The following is an 18934-nucleotide window of genomic DNA, read 5'->3' on the forward strand; positions in this document are numbered from 1 at the left end:
AGCTCATCCGAGCCTTTTCGATGTGGCCTCACAAAATCATCACGACCACAACAACCGTGAATAGTTGGATCTACATCGCTGCTCAATCACAGCTGCCTGATCATGTTTTTCATTAGCAATTTAGCAAAGTTGATGGTGGTGGTGTGTCTGTGTGAGTGAGAGACAGAGAGAGCGACAGATTTTCTGTTATAACCTTCATGTTATGGACGCACAGTGTGACTCAGGTCGCATCAGAGCATCGGGCCGTATAGTGTGAGACCTGCATCGTGACCTATGAACTTCTAACCCCTGCGAGTCAATCGTGCAGTTTGAGCAGGAGCTGAATAACGCGACTGAAAAAATCGCCCAGTGTCTGCCCAGCTTAACAGGTAGTAGAGTCATGTGACTCCACCCCGTCAAGTCTGTAACGTAGCACAGCGTCTTAAAGGGACATGAACATCGCCAACCTGCACATGCCTTTTCTTTTTTTATTTTAAATACCGAATTTACCGACATGGGCAAAATGACGTCGATGAGAGTCATAAATTTCGGTAACGATAAATTTTTGATATATCGCCCAGCCCTACTCAACCGTCTCACAAAGACACAAACATAACTCAGAGGTTAAATCCTGCTCCACCTTCTGCTCCTGCCAGGTAAGCACAGCCCAGTGTGACCTGATAATACAACGCTCGCTCATGAAAAGTGAGCCCAATACATGATTCTTATAAATCTGTGCTTTGATTTAACAACGGAAGAAAAAACTAATACTTCTTGTTTCTGAGTGAACATCAAGACGAAGAGTAAGGAAATATCTGCTGCACAGACACTTTTACAACCCCCACCCCCAGCTCCTCCCCCAGTTCTAGCCCCAGCGCTAGCTCCTCCCCCAGTTCCAGCTCCACCCCCAGGTCCAACCATTGACTCACATGAAGAATCAGAGGAGCAGCGAGTGTTCCATAAACACAGCTGCAAACTGAAATCTTCTAAATGAGATTATTTGGCTCAGTCAAAGTGAAATATTTCAGGAACTGAAACAAAGAAGCACAAACATGTGATTCGTCCAATCTCGGTGCCATGTTTTAAAAGGACACATTCAGTAGTACCCAAGCAAAAGCAGTCAAACCGGTTTGTGCCTGAAACAGCAGCCTCTGCGTCCCAGTTACATTTAGAGGAGTTTTTAATATTTCTATCATATTCAAATCCTTTGATTTCACTGTGACCTCTCCCTGACTGCCAAAGCACCTCCAGTACTTCTCACTGCCACTCTGAGAAAGGCTCGCTTTAAGTCTGGCTGCGTCTCCCAGCTGATGGTCGGGAAACATCTGCCCCTGACCGAGACCAGAGCAGATGTGCAAACACTTCTGGGTCATTTCAAGGCAAACACCAGGCTGTTGGCCAAGAGCAACAAACACTCTGCTCTCAGCGTCTCCACGTAGAAGCTATCAGAGGAGATAAGAAGAGTGGCTGTGTGTGCAGTCAGTCCAGAAAGTGCTGAAACAAATGCAGCAGCTCTGAAACTTCCTCTAAAGTAAGAGACACAGCAGCTACGAGGCCGCCGTCACAGCAAGTGTCTGCTGTCTGATCTCAGAGCGCGTGCACAACAGTGCAGCGCTGACATGTCCACCTAACGTGGATTCACTGTAACAACTCAGCCACATGTTCCCACGGTTCTGACACCAGCCCACTGAGTGAACAACGGGCTGGGAGGGCAGGTTATGATCATTAATATGCAAAGTGTCATAACCACTGATCAGGTAAGCAGTCCTTATTTGGTTAGCACAAACACACACAACACTGCAGAGGGAAGGGGAACGAGGCTCACCCACAAACCTGCGTGCAAATCACACAGATCAGATGTATCAATACTTCCATACCTGACAGTGTTTACACAAAACGCACAAAAGTGCCTCGTACAGCACAACAATAATGATGATGACATCAGAAGGTGTTTAGCCTTTGGATCTAAGAATGCTCCAGCAGTGCTTTCACTTAGTCTGATTTCCTGGCACGATCCCACAGGTCCCTGTGGAGAACCTGACTTCCCCTCACTGCTGTGACTGTCAGCTCAGGCTGAAGATCAGCTGCTCGTCTTTCATGACCACGACTCACTTTTTGGGTTTGGTTTTGACCCGAGCGGCAGCGAGTACCTCGGCTAAATTAACAACGTTGGTAGAAATTGTGTTAATATGTCAAGCAGTGAAACAAACTCCTGACATTTCACTGCTGCAGTGCACTAGTGCACGAGCGCAGTTACACCCAGAGACCTGAAGCAGGACTGATTCACACATGACTGACATTCGGTGGTGCACAGCACAAACGTTCAGGAAACACCACAAAGCTTCAATCATAACTGCACACACAATGATGACAAACACTGCTACACACTCACTACCCACTGACACTCTTCTTCAGTCCACTCATTGGTCAGAGGTGTCTGGGAGGGAGCACCAACAGTCAATACAGGAAGAAGGTGCTGTGTGTCAGCCCACTCGTGTCCTCCAGCACCCCCATGTTACATGTGCTGTTTAACATGTGAATCACTGAAACCGACGCAGTCAAATATCAGCCAGGAGTACCAGACCAGCAGAAGTGCCCGGTCTACACCTCTGAGCCAGAGTGAGAGAAAACCCAAAATATCTGCACCTTTCTCCACCTTAGTCTTGGCTTTTAAAGTCCTGAGCTGCAGGAACTGCACCCTGGAAAAACAACAGTCCAAACATATACAGCACTCATGTGCAGGCAAGCAGGTGACCACAGCTGTACGTGGTAACTCCAAGTGGTGCAGCTTAGTCAGGAACAGCTGGTCTCACCTTGTTGTAGTTCCCAGACTTGATGCCAACAGGAACCTTGCTCTGTGAAACGGAACACAGACCATCAAACAATGATAGGTGACAATGTTCACACAGCTTCCCCTGAGAAAATACATTTAAGGCAGTATGTGACAGCTAGTTAGGAGGCGGTCGTCTCCGTCCTCAACGAGCCGACGTGTGACTGACAGGCAGTAAAAAGAGACCATGTTGGAGTAAGGCTGGCTGACCTCGGGGCAGGGCTCCACGTGGCAGTCTTTGATGGAGCAGTGTCCGTCATCAGGCCAGAAAGGACACGGTCGCTTCAGGTTCACCTGCAGCACAGACACAGACACTCAGCACCTGCTCATTTATTATTACTGTTATTATGACAGAGGCAGGAAGCAAGCAGTGGCTCGTCCACATGTGAAGGACAAACAGACGCTCGCTGCCTGTCACTGTAGGCTCAATCAGGCTTCAGTGGACGAGAGAAATCAAGGACGAGGGCGTGGCGTGTGAAAGCGGCGGCTCCACAGCTGTGCGTGGCTCACATCGTGTTTTTAGACACGCCCAAGTGGTGCAGCGAGTGGAGATTTCACAGGGGAAGCAAACGGAGGCCAGTGCCCACTGACTGTGGACAGCTGCTGACGTGCACGTAGGACACACGCTCGCTTCACCTGTAAGCATCCTGCTCGCCCCGCCGCCATTCACACAAACACCGTATGATCCAAAGAACACATATTTACTATGATGCGTGTGCGTTACGGTATACTCAGCCACTCCCACCGTGTTTCGTGCTCGCTTACAACGTGAACATATTAAAACCATTGCAGACCCAAGCCTGAAACTTTCACTGGCCTTTCTGAAGCGTACCAATCAGAGCACTGGTTACAACACAACTGTGTGTGTGTGTGTGTGTGTGTGTGTGTGTGTGTGTGTGTGTGTGTGTGTGTGTGTGTCACACGGTGGAGACTTGTGTTTATCTGGTACATTGGTTTTATTCATTTTTAGTGTTTATTCATGAGAGTAGTTTTTATTTGGGGGGTCATGTGATTGTTGGGTGTTTCTCTGTATCTGCTGTACGACACAAAGCGCCTTGAGGAGACTTGTTGTGATTTGACGCTGTAGAAATAAAACTGAATTTGCATGGTTTTATTTGACTCTGTTTTAGTCCACCGTGGTCTGGCTGCACATGGGACAAATTAGCTGATAGGGATCACCTGCTGAGGTGTGGGTGTGTCCAGAAGTGGCCTATCAGCTGTGACCTTTTAAAAGCAGACTAGCTGAGCGGCCCCAGATATGAGGAGGAATGTGTGAAGCCAGGTGAAACGAGGGACCCGCTGCCCTCTCGTCAGGGTGCGACGCCTAATCGGGAGACGGATGGGCCAGCGTGACGCGGTGACCCAGTCCTGACAGCGAGGAACGGCGACAGTGGGAGACAACGCGTGTGACTGGCAGCAGGGCAGAGGTAGCTGGAAGCTGAACTGAAACAGACACAGGAAAGTGTTTGTCTGCTGTGCGTCTTCTCTCCACGTACACTCTGGTCTGTGTACAAGTCACACTGAAGTGACACCCGCACTACATCCATCTAAGTGGCCTCAGGTCTGCAGTGTGAATGAATGAGCACAGTGTGTGCTGCTCAGACACCGACAGAGCAGCCGGCCTCCTGTTCAAGCGCCGCTGCACCTCAGTGTGACGGTGCTACAGGCGACCCCTGAGCCTCCACCCCACCTCCTACACCAAACGCACACAATCGATTTGTGAAAACATGTTTAACACTATGGCATTAAAAGATTTGAATGTGTCAGCCGTTTGAAAGGTCACATACGGTGATTAGCACAGATCGATCCCGTTTAGTGTTGCCAGAAACAACATGTTGATTAGCATTCAAATTCAAATCTCAGTGAAACATGTTTGTGCTGCAAGCTGCAGCTGAGGGAGATGGTGCGCAGCGTTTTGGTCTCCTTAAAAACGAGATGATCTACAAGCTCACAGAACTGGAGCAGCTGATATAGATCATAGCTGCAGATCAGTCTGCTGTCTCGCTCCCTCTGCGCCTGACAGCATTTACCTGCTCGTGGTTGCTGACTTCACACCAGTGCTGTTCAGACTGTTGTACTAATAAAAACACAGCTAGACAGAAGTGCAGCAACGTCTTCATCAAGCGTAGCTCTTTCCAGGAGACTGCACGACTTTTTATGGCAGCACTGTCAAACCACAGTGTAACACGACACCGGTACAAGATTCAGACATCACTTCCTGTTCTGTAACACCCAAACTAGAGACACAAGAAGAAAGGAAAAGAAAGTGCTTCATGATTCTATGCGAGAATCATTTACACAGATGTTTAGGACCGTGTCATCCAACAGCTGCACGGCGGGAGCCGAGGGAAAGGACGTCCCAAAGCATTTACAGCATGTTTGTCCCACAGTGGGAATTTATATTTGTCTTTCATCAGTGGTTTTAGTGTTTATTTGTGAGTGTAGTTCTTATTTGCATGAAACTATTCTGATGTTTTTACATTGTTTTAACCCACTGTGGACTGGCTGGGCTTGGGACAAGTTGGCTGATAGTGATCACCTGCTGAGGTGTGGGCGTGGCCTATCAGCTGGTGAAAGGGCCTGTTTAAAGGAAGCTGGCTGAGCACTGAGGGAGGCCCTGATGTGAAGGGAAGGAACGCGCAGAAGCCAGACGATGGCAACAGTGTGCTGCCCTCTCGTCAGGGGCGTAGCACAGCTGCACCTCTACCTGCGTTTGTGAGCAGTGACTCCACTGCTGTTCACCGGGTGCAGCCGTGTTGGGAGAGGATCGCCATGGCTATAAACCAGGCCAGATTCCCAGACGATGCTTCTCTGCTTGCAGGGCGATGCCACGAGGGAAGACGCTGTGGCAGCGAGCGTGCGGCTCAAGGGCGGAGCATAAGTTGGGCTGTGATGGGACGAGACTGAGATGGGAGGCTTCTCTTCGTCCTCCTGGGACCGGCCTGGAAATGACTCCCCTGGTTTGAAAAATAAAGAAGATTCGTTCTGGGTTGTGGGAGCAGTTGCATCGTGGGACTGAGTGTTATTCTAACGAACTTTAGAAGCTTTGTTAGAATTGTGTTCATGTATTCCTGGGAATGCTCATGTATATGTTGTTTTTAGGATTGTTTGATTCTTGTTTTCTGGCCTGTGAATAAGCCGTGACCGATTCGTCGTGTAGCATCTCTGGGTCTTGTATTTAAAACAAGAACGTCCTTGGTGTGACGCTCAGGTGCACCGGCTTTAGTGTCTGCATGTTCACGGTAGGGCTGAACGATATATCGCATTTGCGATAATATCGCGACATGATCAAGTGCAATTTTCTAACCGCAAAGGCTGCGATTATACTCTGGACATGTCCAAATTCATGGGCTGCATCCTCCTGAGGCCGCATTTGTAGACCGATTACGTCACAGCGACGCGCCGAAGGCTGTCCAAATTACTACCATATCCCAGAATTCATAGCGCGGCCCAGCCAAACTCCAGTTTCCAGCAATGGCGGCCGCTACTAAGTTTTAAAATTACTCATACTAATCTTTCTGGGTCACAAAATAAACTTTTAACATATTTTCAGGCGAGAAAGTAGTTGTGTAAACATCAAATATCTGCTCGGTTTATCAAGATATCCCATATTTGCAAAAGTGCTTCGACGTTTTCAGAGGCGTCTGCTACCCACCAGCTCGACAGCTAGCCGGGAGCTCGAGGGTTACTGATGCGGCCGAGAACGGCACAACTCCCGGCACATCATTTTCAGATCACCGCGGAGTTTCGCTGCTCGGGTTAAACGTAATATATAAGTCACTTAGACAACCTAAAAATGTTATTGTTGGGCTTTTTTCAGTGTTTTGTTTGTTCGTGAGTAAATCGGTTTGGCTGAGATTAAAGTTATTAGATTAGATAAAATAAAACTTTATTAATCCCCCGGGTGGGTTCCTCCTTGGTTTTCACACAGCTGACTAAACGTCAAACAGAAAACTGATTAAACAGAAGTATGAGACAGTCGAGAATTTACACCAGTGTCTGGTTATATTTTAGATAGCAAGAAGCAGACGGCCGAGTTTATTAAACTCCACCGAGACAGCGGTGACGCATACTAGTCAGAAGGCTAGACCGTCCAATTTCACGCCTTTAAATTTTAAAGGCGTGTTTGTGTGTGTGTTTATACAATTGCTATTATGTTTGCACTTTATGTGTAATGTTACTGACTGCAGAGATCAGTAAGATGTGTGTATTTTTTATTTATTAGTTTTATTTATTTAATATTATTTTTTAATTGAATGACTGTCTAGTAGTTCACAGATGTCGAAAAACTGAGTGTGGTAAAGCCACTGATTTTTTTTATGTATATTTCTGCAATCTGCACATTGTACTGACTTTCATTTTAATGTTTACACCAGGGTTCCTTGTCAGCACTTTATGCTCAGATGTTTGTAAGCTAAAAATAAACTATTGTGTATGTTCAAATATACTGTTGTGATTGAAGAAGTTAAATAAAAATGTCAGTCATCAATTCATGCATCACCTCATGTCATCATAACAGAGGTCTGTCTTCCAGGAAAGAACAGTTTAAAATTAATGTAATATAGTATTGGCCATACTATATGATGTATTGCTTGTCTTTGTTTAATAATACAGAAGACAAAGACCTTAAAAAATAATCGCATATCGCATCGCAATCGCAATATTGGGGCAAAAAAATCGCAATTAGATTATTTTCCATAATCGTTCAGCCCTAGTTCACGGTGTGCTCTTACTGTGGGAGGACACAGACCACTGAGGTCTAACGGTAAATCATGTTGTGACAACATGTGGCAGTAAACACAAAGACCTGCAAAAAGACAACAGATGTGCGCACACACGCAAAAGAGATCCATGTGATTTCCATCTGTTTTTACATACTACTTTTACTACTGCACTGAGCCACACTGTGCTTCCACTGTAGCCGGAGCGAAGGCGCAGCTCTTACCCTGTAGTATCTGAAGTAGTCTCTCTCTGTCAGCTTCCTGATGCGAGGGTAGATCTTCAAGTTGTTGAAAATGTCGATGCTTTCGACGTCACAGAAGCAGTCATCCAGGACGCCTGTGAGCTGAAGCAAAGCAGGACGCTTCGTTTACTAATGACACCTCATCTCTAAATAACAGTGTCACAGTGTTTCCACTCATGTTAAAACAGTAAAAATAATCATAATGTCCGGGTCATTTCAGATGTTTTAAGTGAAGCTGTGTGCTAGAAACACATGACAGAAGCGTGGACTAAAACCTGACTGACGTCACGCAGTACAAGTCAAAGTCTGCACCCTGACGTTTGTTCAAACTCTTACGATCAGTCCAGACTCGGCAGCCTCAGTTTTCCCATGGATGAGATTGAGGCTACGTCCACACTAGCCCGGCTGGATTTGAAAACGCTCCACGTCCACACTGGTGTTTTCAGTCATTTTCACAGAGGTGTGCGTCCACATTGAAACGGATGAAAACGCTGACGTTCCAGTCCTGCGCAAACGCGAGTGAGAATTAAAGACTTTGAAGGAAAGCTATCTGGAGCATGAACAAACGGATATTCATCTTTTAGGGCGACTGCTGTATAACGCCCTCCGCTATCTTAGCTTAATTGGTCACGTGACTGCATCACATGACTAAAATGCGTCATCGTTTTAGAAAGTCTGTGTTTTCGCGTGTCCACACTGCGACGGGGCAGCTCCCTTTTGAAATGCGTGCGTTTTCGAGAGCGTTTTCAAAACGCTGCGTTTTCCCTTGAGGAAAACGGCGTCTCAGTGTTGACGGGAGGCCAAAACGTTTTAGTGTGGACGTAGCCTGAGAGCACTTCAAAAGTCAGTGATAATAGTTACGCCTTCACTGGGAGATGTAACACCTAAAGACAAAATTACTGCCGTGAAGCTCTTACTTTGATGGGTGACAACAGAAGTGAGCCCTGAGGTAGGTGTGCGATATGACCACGACCTCATATCTCGATATAAGACATCTATCATCGTGATAACGATATAAATCACAAACATGTAACATTTTCTGTAAGTTCTGTGAATCTCGGGCAGCTCGACTTGTGTGAAGTGTTTCCAGCTGCGCGTCATGTAGCTGGAGTCGAGTGTTTTAACCGATGCATGAAACGATACATTTTTAGTCATAAGTTGTAACGGCCGCTCGTTTTCTTTGTGAGTATTTATTACACGGCGTGCTGCGGGGAAAAGCCTGTTCTAACGTTTGAGTCTAAGGTTTATTTTTTAGCACCTGGCGGCTCTTTTTTACTTCTCATCCGTAAATAATCTGCTCTTTCACGTGATTCAGTTTATTTTGAAAAGTCTCAACAGGATCTTGAGCTTTATTGTGAAAGGTTTATGTGGAAACATAAACAAGCAGACACGCATGGTTTTACCGTCGTTGTTGCTAACGACAACAGTAAAAACAGGCGCTTGTCCGTCCGTAGTGTGGTTATATTACATATAAGAGAAAGAGAGAACTTGAAGAAATGAATATAGCCACTACAGTGACATCAAAATGATGAGAAAATATTGCCGTAAACAGTTTATTTTGCGACACCACGAAACAAACGACAGCATAAAATGAAGCGATAGACGTTTTTATATCGTCATCCGATATATATCGTTATATCGAACAGCCCTACCCTGAGGGATCTCACATAGGAGAGGAGCAGATGTATAGCTTTTATTCCAAAGTGTCTGTTTGAACACAGTTACAGACACAGCAGCCCACTATTACATCTGTCAGCTGGTCATGTTTTTAAAGAGCAGTAACCATCATCCCGTTCTGAAATGGTCTTCCTGACCGACTGACTCGAGTTAGTCTGGGTGAACAGATTCCTGGAAAGATTTTTTTAACCACAGCATGATAGAACAAAACAGTTAAAACACAAGTTCAGCTGAAATGGATCCAGAGACTCACTTCATAGAGACAGCAACATGCAGCATTAGCAGGTGCATGCAGTCTCACATCCCTATTTTGGACATTTAGACAGTTGTTCCCTACTTGGTGGGGGGTTTTATGCAGCGCTTTGTACGCTTTTGCATGAATTTATGAACTGTTGTTTTATGTAAAGGAACACTACACCTGCTACTGTGCTTCTTGTTCTGTGGACACCCATAGATGGCAGCTCTCTTTATAACTTTACAATAAATTAAAACGCTGTAAGAATCTAAAGTGCGCCTTGTTAGAAGACATTACAGTTGCTGTCAAGTCTTTTTGTGGCTTCGCCTCCTCTTATCAATGAGCCACGTTTGCTTTGGCAAACATTTAGGATACCGTTCCTGACACAACCCCCACCCCCAGATAGGGTTCACATTTCTGATAAAGACTGGATTGTAATTTTGCTGCTGTTACAAATTTATAATCATGTTATAGAAATGACATTAAGAAAATAAGAAAAACTATTAGGATCAGGTGATGATGCTCCGCCATCGGACAAACCACCACCTACCTGCACGTTCATACATAATACATCCATCACACTGTGTTACCTGAACCCACCAAGCCGACGGCCCATTGTCTGCTCTATAAACCGTCAGCTGCTGACTAAAACCTACAAATGTGTTTGAACTGAAGAATTACACAACCCAGCATTCACATGTTAAGAAGCTTGGTAAACAGTCAGTCAAATGGCTCTGGCTAGTTTTGTTAGGTAGCTCAGCTCTGTGCACAGCAGGTAGAGCCTCAAACCTCACCAAACATCTGCTCTAACTGGCAGGAGAACAGCTCTGGACACTCTTTCGGTTCAGTTAGCTCATGATTAGAGTCTCAAATGCTTCATTAATACTTTAGTCTGGAAATTAAGAGAAAACAAACATAAATAAAATGTTATTAACAAAATATCCAATGCAATGATTCCTCGATACTGAGTAAAGATGTACATTGTATTGTTTGGGGGCTTTTTTGCATTTAAATAAATGTCTGTGTGTGTGTGTATGTGTTTGTTGCTGTGTGTGTGTGTGTGTGTGTGTGTGTGTGTGTGTTGTGTGTGTCTGTGTGTGTGTGTGTGAGGAGAGAGAGCGAGAGCGAGAGAGAAAGTTATTCGAACCAAAACCGAATAACTACAGAAGTACTTTACAAGTATGTAGTTGTAAAAACTTGTAAAGTACTTTCACATTCTTTATATTTCACAACAGGCTTTTCCTTTTCAAGCTATCAAAGATATGACCGTACAAAACATATGGCAGCAACTGCTCAGCTCTGCAAAGAGCAGTACACCTAAACTACGTGCAGGTATTTTAGAAACCTTTGTAAACCCTTTACACTAGTATTATATATACTTATATATACTACAGAAACACAAAGACAATCTTACTGTGACAAAAAACTAATGACAAACACCAAACCACAGCAGACCTCAGAGTGCAGCAGTCCACTGAGCGCCAGGAAAAGAACCATTTTTCTCAGCATCCTGTTGTTCGCCTTCAGCTTTCTGTGTCTCAACTTCCTTCAAATTAAAACTTCCCCCTCACGTAACTGTCCAAATGTCACGGCAGCAGCTGTATGTCTGTGCTGTCATCACAGACCCGCACTTCCATGCCCGCCAGAAGCCCCGCCTACAAACAAGCCGCTGTCAAAACAAACGCCGCCCCTCTGACGGAGCCTCCCTGTTTGTAGTCATCTACATGTTATAGGTCGCTAGGGACACTTGGCAACTTCTACGCAAAAAACTACAATGTCCGTGAGGAGGCTGTAAAGCGGGAGCTCTGACACAGCCAATCAGATCACACCACGCTTTTCGCTCAACTCGCAAGAACTTCGGCTGGTTGAACTCGCTGCTGGGTCCGAGGAGAGGAAGAAGAGGAGCGCTCTCAACTCTGCTCATTAGTCTACTTTAAGGACTTAACTCACTGTTCAGTACAAACAAGAATAGATTTCGGTTTAAATACCAATTTAGTCGGTCAACTGTAACTATATCTATTTATTTATCAAAATGGCGGAAAATAAAACAATTTGTGGACTCATGGACAGTCGCTAACTAGCATCTCACGTACACAGTGACGTCAAAATAAAATGACAGCAGAAAGTGCCGGAAGCTCCTAAAAACAAAACTGTAGTATGACTTTCGCAGATTACAAGCTTCATGAAGAACAACAAACTATGTTATTAAAAAACAAACTGTATGTTTCCGGTGACAAAAGCTCCGTGTTTGGGGCTACTTACGTGACAGAAGCAGCTCTGGTCCTGGCTCTCCGAGGTTCTGCTCGGATGCTGCTCGCTGTGCTGCGTTTGGGGTTTGGTGTTTTGCTGAAACCAGCCCAGAACAAAGTTTCCCAACAACCACGCCAACAGCAAAACACCGAACGCTTGAAACGTTACTTTCCACATCACTCACTGCGCTATCAGCTTGGAAAGCACAAGAAAGTCAAACCTGGCGAGTAGTAGCTAGCTAACTATAGCAGCTTTAGGCTAGCAGAAATGTATCATCCGCAGCGTGTCGCCAAACCAACAGCCCGATCTCCAAGGAGTCTCGCGTGGATATTTAGACTCCTAGCTGCCCCACGTAAACAGAGTCATGTTGTAAAAAAATTTACATGACTTAAGAGGCGCTTTCAACCAGCCTCCACTTTATTTTCAAGGTAACGCAAGAAAAATGACTTTTACTTCCGGTTAAAAATTTCAGAATAAAATGCATAACTCGCTCTTGCAGCTATAACAGGTCGATCTCAATCGGAGCCAAAACACGATCCTTTTTTTCCCCTAAACAGTAAATTAATATAATATAAAAGAAACAATGGAAAACTTCTTAAAACCAGCTACACAAAAGACAGCGTTGTCTTCCTGTGGGAGTTGTCGCCACTTTGCGTGCGTTTGGAGTTGTTGTAGGGTGTGTCTCTGTTAGATTAATAGACTGGTTTTTACAAAGCGCTTTTCTACTCTGCCTGAGCTCTTACTTTATACAACATGTCTCCTTCACACGCAAACATACAAGCAGGATTTTCCAAGCCTGACGCTTTCTATGTGAGGTGTAGCTCAGGAGGTAGAGCAGCAAGGGCGTAGATTTGGTTTGGGCATTGGTGGGGACGGATGATTCAACCAGCGAACCCTGCCCTGTTTTTGTTTTTTTGTTTTTCCTTCTTGATTAACAAAAAAGGAGAAATATACTTGCCTACATATGCTATTCTACGTGCTTTTAAACCATTTAAAATTACAATTCATTGTTTTATATGTGAATTATATAATGTTAAATTACTATTAAACAAATGACTGAGTATTTCAGGTTTTAGTTTACTTCAGTCATCCATCCCATCCATTCGCTTCCGCTTATCCTTTTCAGGGTCATTACTTCAGTTATAGTACATCAACATCTGTTATACATCAGCACTAAGGGAACACTCAGTGACCTGCTGGTTTTCGTCCATAAAACTACTCATCTAAGATGACCACAAAGTAAAAGATCTCTCAGCAAAATGACGCAACATTTGAGGCACTATTGCCCCGATTAACTCAGTGAGCTGCGATCTTTTATTCTAAACATGAACTACTGTTACAGCAACAGACATGGACTACATGCCCCACACAACAACTCAATGTCCACTATGTGAAGCAGCCAAACACAGGCCTGCTCCTCTCACTGAGATAAACTGCTGGCATATTGGTTTTACATCTATACTGTCCAGCCTCTCCTGGTGGACACACAGCAGCATTGTTTAATCTCATTCGAGTCATTGTTGACCTTAGCCATGTTTTTAGTCTTCTGAGAGTACTGAAGCTTCTTTCAGCCTCAGTACCTGCATTTTATCCTCAGATGAAAATTATTATTCTGTGCTTGATGTGCCTCACCTTTGGCCCTGGCTCCTCCCCTCTGACTGCACTAGGACATATTGCCACCTGATAAAGTAACACATGGATTCGTGCCATATAAAAAGTGAGACATGTCAATTCAGATTGACAAACATACACTAATGAATCAATTTACATCAGCAGCCTAACAACTGTCATGATAATAAATAATAGTTAATCATCAGTCACCTGTGAGCTCGCCTCTTCACCTCTGAGCTACAACATGGCAGAGCTGCCTCTGTCACCTGATCAATAACAGTGAGACACTCCACATACATGCAGTCATACATGTGCTTCAAATACAGTCACAAACCACCAGGTCATCATCCAGTTTCACCTGTGACCTTGTGTCACCATCACTCTCTGAGCTTTGTGTTGGTTCTTCTGTCACCTGACAAACAGGACAAACATGACAATAAGAATAAAATGTGGAGCTGCTTCAGTGTTTCTGTCACTTTGTGCAGATCTTGACTCATCAGTAATGTTTGTAGGCTGAGTGCATTTTAAAACTGTGCAAACTGCACTACAAGGTGGAAAATCATGACGACCTCGTGATATTTTGTCTCAAAAATGAACCCTATGAATACGTCAGTGCCATTAGGATGACATTATTGTGTCACCAACATTTAATGTTAGACATATAATTCTAACAGCCTCTGTAAACTAATATCCGGGCTGCTCGAGGCTGCAATTTTCTCTGACAGCTTCAATCAAAATGAGAAACGCTGCTCTGAGACTGAGAGAACTAACAGTGCCGCCTGCTGTGCAGGTAGTTTCCAAAACACGTTATTCATGGTTACAGATTCAGACTGATGTGGGCCAAAGCCTAGCACAGCCTGTAACGTTATTGTGACGCATTTTATGAGTGAACTTGGCTTTAAGTGACTGACAGGTTTCTTTGAAAAACACTTTCTTATACCCAGCTTCTTCCTCTTTGCTGCCGTCCTCCTCTCCTCCTCTCCTCCTGGCAGCGCAGGTTTGCCGCTGCTGAAACTAAACAGAGCTCCCTGAAAGGCTCAGCCAATCACATTGGCCATATTTGTCACATGACGTAGGACTCCAGTAGAGGTAATTTAACTCTTTCTGCTCCGCTGGGTGAATGAGACGCTGACACATCGTTTTTCTTTCTATCGGGTTTGTTTTTCTTTACTCGAAGAGATCAAATTACTGGTGGGGACACGTCCCTTCCGTCCATGACAATCTACGCCCTTGTAGAGCAGGTTACCTACTGATCGGAAGCTTGGTGTCGATCCCTGGCTCCTCCAGTCTGCATTTCAAGTATCCTTGGGCAAGATACTAACCCCGAGTTGCTCTCCGGTGCATCCATCGCAGTGTGAATGTGTGTGAATGCAGTTAGAAAGCACTAAGTACAGAGGAAGTGCTTGTGTGAATGGGTGTGATTGGGTGAATGTGGCATGTTGTATAGAGCGCTTTGCGGACTTGAGTACTGATAAGAATCAGTCCATTTATGTAACATTCACACGCACTCTGGAGCAGCTTGGGGTTCACTGACCTGCACGAGGACACTTTGGCATGCAGACCGGACTAGCCAGAGGTCAAACCACTAACATAATTAATCAGTAAATGACTCTTTGGTCACTGTGCTATAGCTTACATTGGGTCTTGGGTCTCACGTTTTATCTGCCTTCTCTGCGCATCAGATGACTGGAAAATCTTTCACAAGTGGATCCAAGCAACCAACATTTGGAGTTATTTAAACCCTATAAGACAGTGATTCTTAACCATGGGATCATGGCCATGTTTAGGCATTTCTGTAGATATGTGCTGTGAGATGATCGGAGAGGCTGCTCCGAAGAAGCTACTGACCACCCCACTTTCAAACGACACCGTGAGCCACCGTATCACAGACATGGCCTTAGACATACAGCATCAGCTTCTGGAAAGAATAACAAGTAGTCCGTTTTTTTCTCTTTGGAACTAGACAAGTCCACTGATGTCACAAATGGTGCATTGCTGCTGGTTTTTGTTTGTTATCACTGGGACAGCAGTTGGCAGCTGGTAGAACTGTGTTGGGGTGTGCAGTGATGGTGCGGCGTCATTAGGCAGATTCTCGATCGTGCACCAGTAGGAAAGCCTTGCAGCAAAAAATATGTTACCAGAGTTCCACGATGTGATGGATGTGTGAAAACCATCAACTTCATTAAAAATAATGCTGTAAACTCCAGTTGTTTTGCTGAGCTTTGTGAGGACATGGAAGCAGATCACGTCCATCTGCTCTGCCACAGTGAGGTGACATTGAACACGACTGGTCATCAAGCTTCTGTTGGAACTGAGGAATGAGGTCTTTTCTTACAGAGAAAAAAAATCTCCTCTTGTACATTATTAGTCCACCGCTGAGCGTGCCTACCTCTGTGACATTTTTCACTGCTGAACCAGCTGAACAGCAACATGCTTTTTATTGCAGACAAAGTTGAAGCTTTCAAGAGGAAACTTGCTTTGTGGACTAAGAGGGTCCAAGAGAAGACGATGGACATGTTTCCACTTTTGTCTCACATCTTGGAAAACTCCCCTCAGGTGAAGGTCAGTGACTCTGTCGATTAATATTTCCCTGAGGATCCCAGAGAAGCACACGTGTGGATTTTGGACCCATTTTCTGTTGATCCCACTGAAAATGATGTTGCTTTGCTCTCACATCTGGAATCCCAGCTTCTGGAAGTTTCCACCGACAGCACTTTAACGTTGCAGTGGGGCAAACCGGATCTGGGCTCCTTCTGGATTGCTGTCTCAAAGGAGTACCCGTCTGGCACCGAGAGCTGTGAAACTCCTTCTCCCATTCACAACTACATATCAGTGTGAATCAGGATTTTCCATTGTGGCCACCACCAAGACCAAAGCCCGAAACAGACTCAGAGCAACAGTGGAAGCTACTCTGAGAGTGATCCTTTCCTCCACTCCACCCAGACTGGATCTGATGGTGTCTCAGGTAAAGGGGAGTTACCTGCTGTGACTCTTTGTCCATTTGTCTCAAACATAAGGAGTAACTTCTGGTTCTGCCAATGAAAAAAGGTTTACGCTGAAGTAACTTTCAGATTCACTCACAGACTATAAGGCTATATTTTCATTTGCACGTCATTTACATTTTATAACAGCTTATTTATTTATTCAATTAATTAGAAAATAATTTTGAATGTATTTATTTTATCACCACATTATTTATCCAGTTTCTATTTCCCCTTTTTTCCTCGTCTCTTTTGCTGTGGTAAAATTAAATGATCAGTTATTTCTGTGTTATTAAGGCTGACGTCAGCCTTTCAGTTTCTTCTTGCAGTCTGACTTGCTCCATGAATTGTTTTATGTGCAGGTTCACATACACATAATAAATGAATGTCTGTGTGATTATTACATTGTATCATGTCATCATCATTATTTGACGAGGTTTTAGCTGTCAGAATGAAGTAGATTTGATTTAGTTATTAAATGTGAATCAAACCAAAAACAACATCAATGTATTGAGTACGGTGTTAATATCTGAATGGGCCCCGGCCCCTTTGTAGTGGAAAAGTTGGGCCCCGAGGTAAAACAGGGTAAGAACCCCTGCTTATAAGACACTTGAATTTTCAAATGGTCGCCATTTTCCAAGATGGCTGTCACTTCCTCTACAGGAAACAGCTGTTCTACAGAGTTCCAGTCACTTGTTTAAGTTCAGAGCTTGTACTCTATTTTTTACTGTAAGAATGACAACTTTAAACATTCCTCCAGAGCTTCTTTGTTTGATTTCTAACAAAACCCTTAAACAGGAAACAAATGTATAACTACAAGAAAGCATTTGTAAAGCAGATGGATGGGGCAGGTGTTTCACTCTAACTTCACAGCTCAGAGGTGCAGCTGTTATTATCAAAAAAGGGATCCCCTTCATAGCGTCAAAAGCAGTATCAGACCCTCGTGGACGTTATGTTACAGGGAAACTTTATAACAGTCAGGTTACACTAGCAAATATTTACGCCCCTAATGTTGATGATGCAGGCTGTATTAAATCATTTATATCCTCTTTACCTAATATGGATACCCATAAACTGATAATTGGCGGCGATTTTAATTTCGTTTTGGATCCTAGTCTTGACAGACCATCACAAAGATCAGCATCTAAATCAAAATCTGTGAAAACTATCCAGGAGTTTATGAAGACATATAAACTGATAGATCCATTTAGAGCTATTTCCCCCCAACTCTAAGCAATTTTCATAGTTCTCCTCTGTTCATCATACTTATTCTAGAATAGACGTTTTCTTAATAGATCACAGATTTCTTACACAGACCCAAAGTTGTGACTATAAGGCAATAGTTTTATCTGACCATAGTCCAGTATTGCTACGATTAGCAATAGGAGATAGACCTACTGCACCAAAATTGCGATTTAATTCAATTCAATTTTATTTATATAGCGCCAAATCACAACAACAGTCGCCTCAAGGCGCTTCATAGATACAGAGAAAAACCCAACAATCATATGACCCCCTATGAGCAGAAGGAGAATGAGAAGAGATGCATGCATCTCAGTGCCCTTTTTGTGAGCTTTCTCATACACATAAACTCTGGTGACTGTGGCACTAACAGAGAGAGTATGGGCACATCAGAATTCTTTTTCATCGTCATATTGTGTCAAGAGCTCACTAGTGATAACATTCCGCTATATTGCAGTATCCCACGGTGACCTTCGTGAAGTCTGAGTTATTTCAGATGTAGTTACTCTCTCTAGCTCAGAATATGGTGTGAGGATGTTATGAGAGGGAGGTCGGAGGCGATGATTGACACCAATCGAAGTAAGCAGCATACTCTTGTCTGTTTGAGATCACTCTGCCACAGGCAGAACTCGTTTGAGAGATCAAACACAAATATGTGATGCTTGGAAGGATGCTTTTGAAAGAGACTGCTAGTTTCTCCCACACCGCTCGGCTGATGGTCCAGCTTTAGGACGCAGGCTAGACCTGCCATATGCAGAAGTGCAGGGCATTATCAGGAGATATAGGAGGCCATCGGGTCTTGACTATCTGTTAGTGTCGTACTGATCTGGCGATGATATAATGAGAGACTGAAGTATTTCAGAAAATGCAGACTGACCCTGGATAAGGAGTAGCCCAGTTTCTGTGACATTAGCGTGATGAGGATAATGGAAAACAATGGTGGACGAGAGGGAATCTAGCTAGTGAGTCACAGAGCATATAAGATGTCGAGTGAATAGTTGCATGAGATCTCCTACGGTTGGGGTGGCTCAATGCTCTTATGATAAATGTAGGCGATACTTTCTCTTTCACTGGAGAGCGATCACTCTGTGCTTGCGTGTCCGGGTTGTAGTGTGTTATGGGAGTGGTGACGATAGTCGGATAACGCAACTTGATTCTTCTAGATA

General features: G+C 44.2%; 1 protein-coding gene across 3 annotated transcripts in view; it reads right to left on the reverse strand.

Annotated features, from left to right (window-relative positions):
• The window catches only part of ero1b (endoplasmic reticulum oxidoreductase 1 beta), a 22776-nt gene extending 10203 nt beyond the window's left edge, over nucleotides 1-12573 (reverse strand). The window contains exons 1-4 of one of the 3 annotated variants that reach the window (XM_005950757.3): nucleotides 11947-12570; nucleotides 7755-7874; nucleotides 3020-3103; nucleotides 2793-2834 (exon numbers count right to left, since the gene is read on the reverse strand). In XM_005950757.3, the coding sequence (XP_005950819.1) occupies nucleotides 2793-2834; nucleotides 3020-3103; nucleotides 7755-7874; nucleotides 11947-12111 (411 nt within the window). In that variant the 5' untranslated portion in view covers nucleotides 12112-12570. The other 2 variants (XM_005950758.3, XM_042215796.1) reach the window with 2 other exon arrangements.
• Between the last annotated feature and the right edge of the window lie 6361 nt (nucleotides 12574-18934).

The sequence above is a fragment of the Haplochromis burtoni genome, unplaced genomic scaffold (genome assembly GCF_018398535.1).
Source record: "Haplochromis burtoni strain Fernald_Lab_line unplaced genomic scaffold, NCSU_Asbu1 Contig_824, whole genome shotgun sequence".
Taxonomy (NCBI): Eukaryota; Metazoa; Chordata; class Actinopteri; order Cichliformes; family Cichlidae; genus Haplochromis; species Haplochromis burtoni.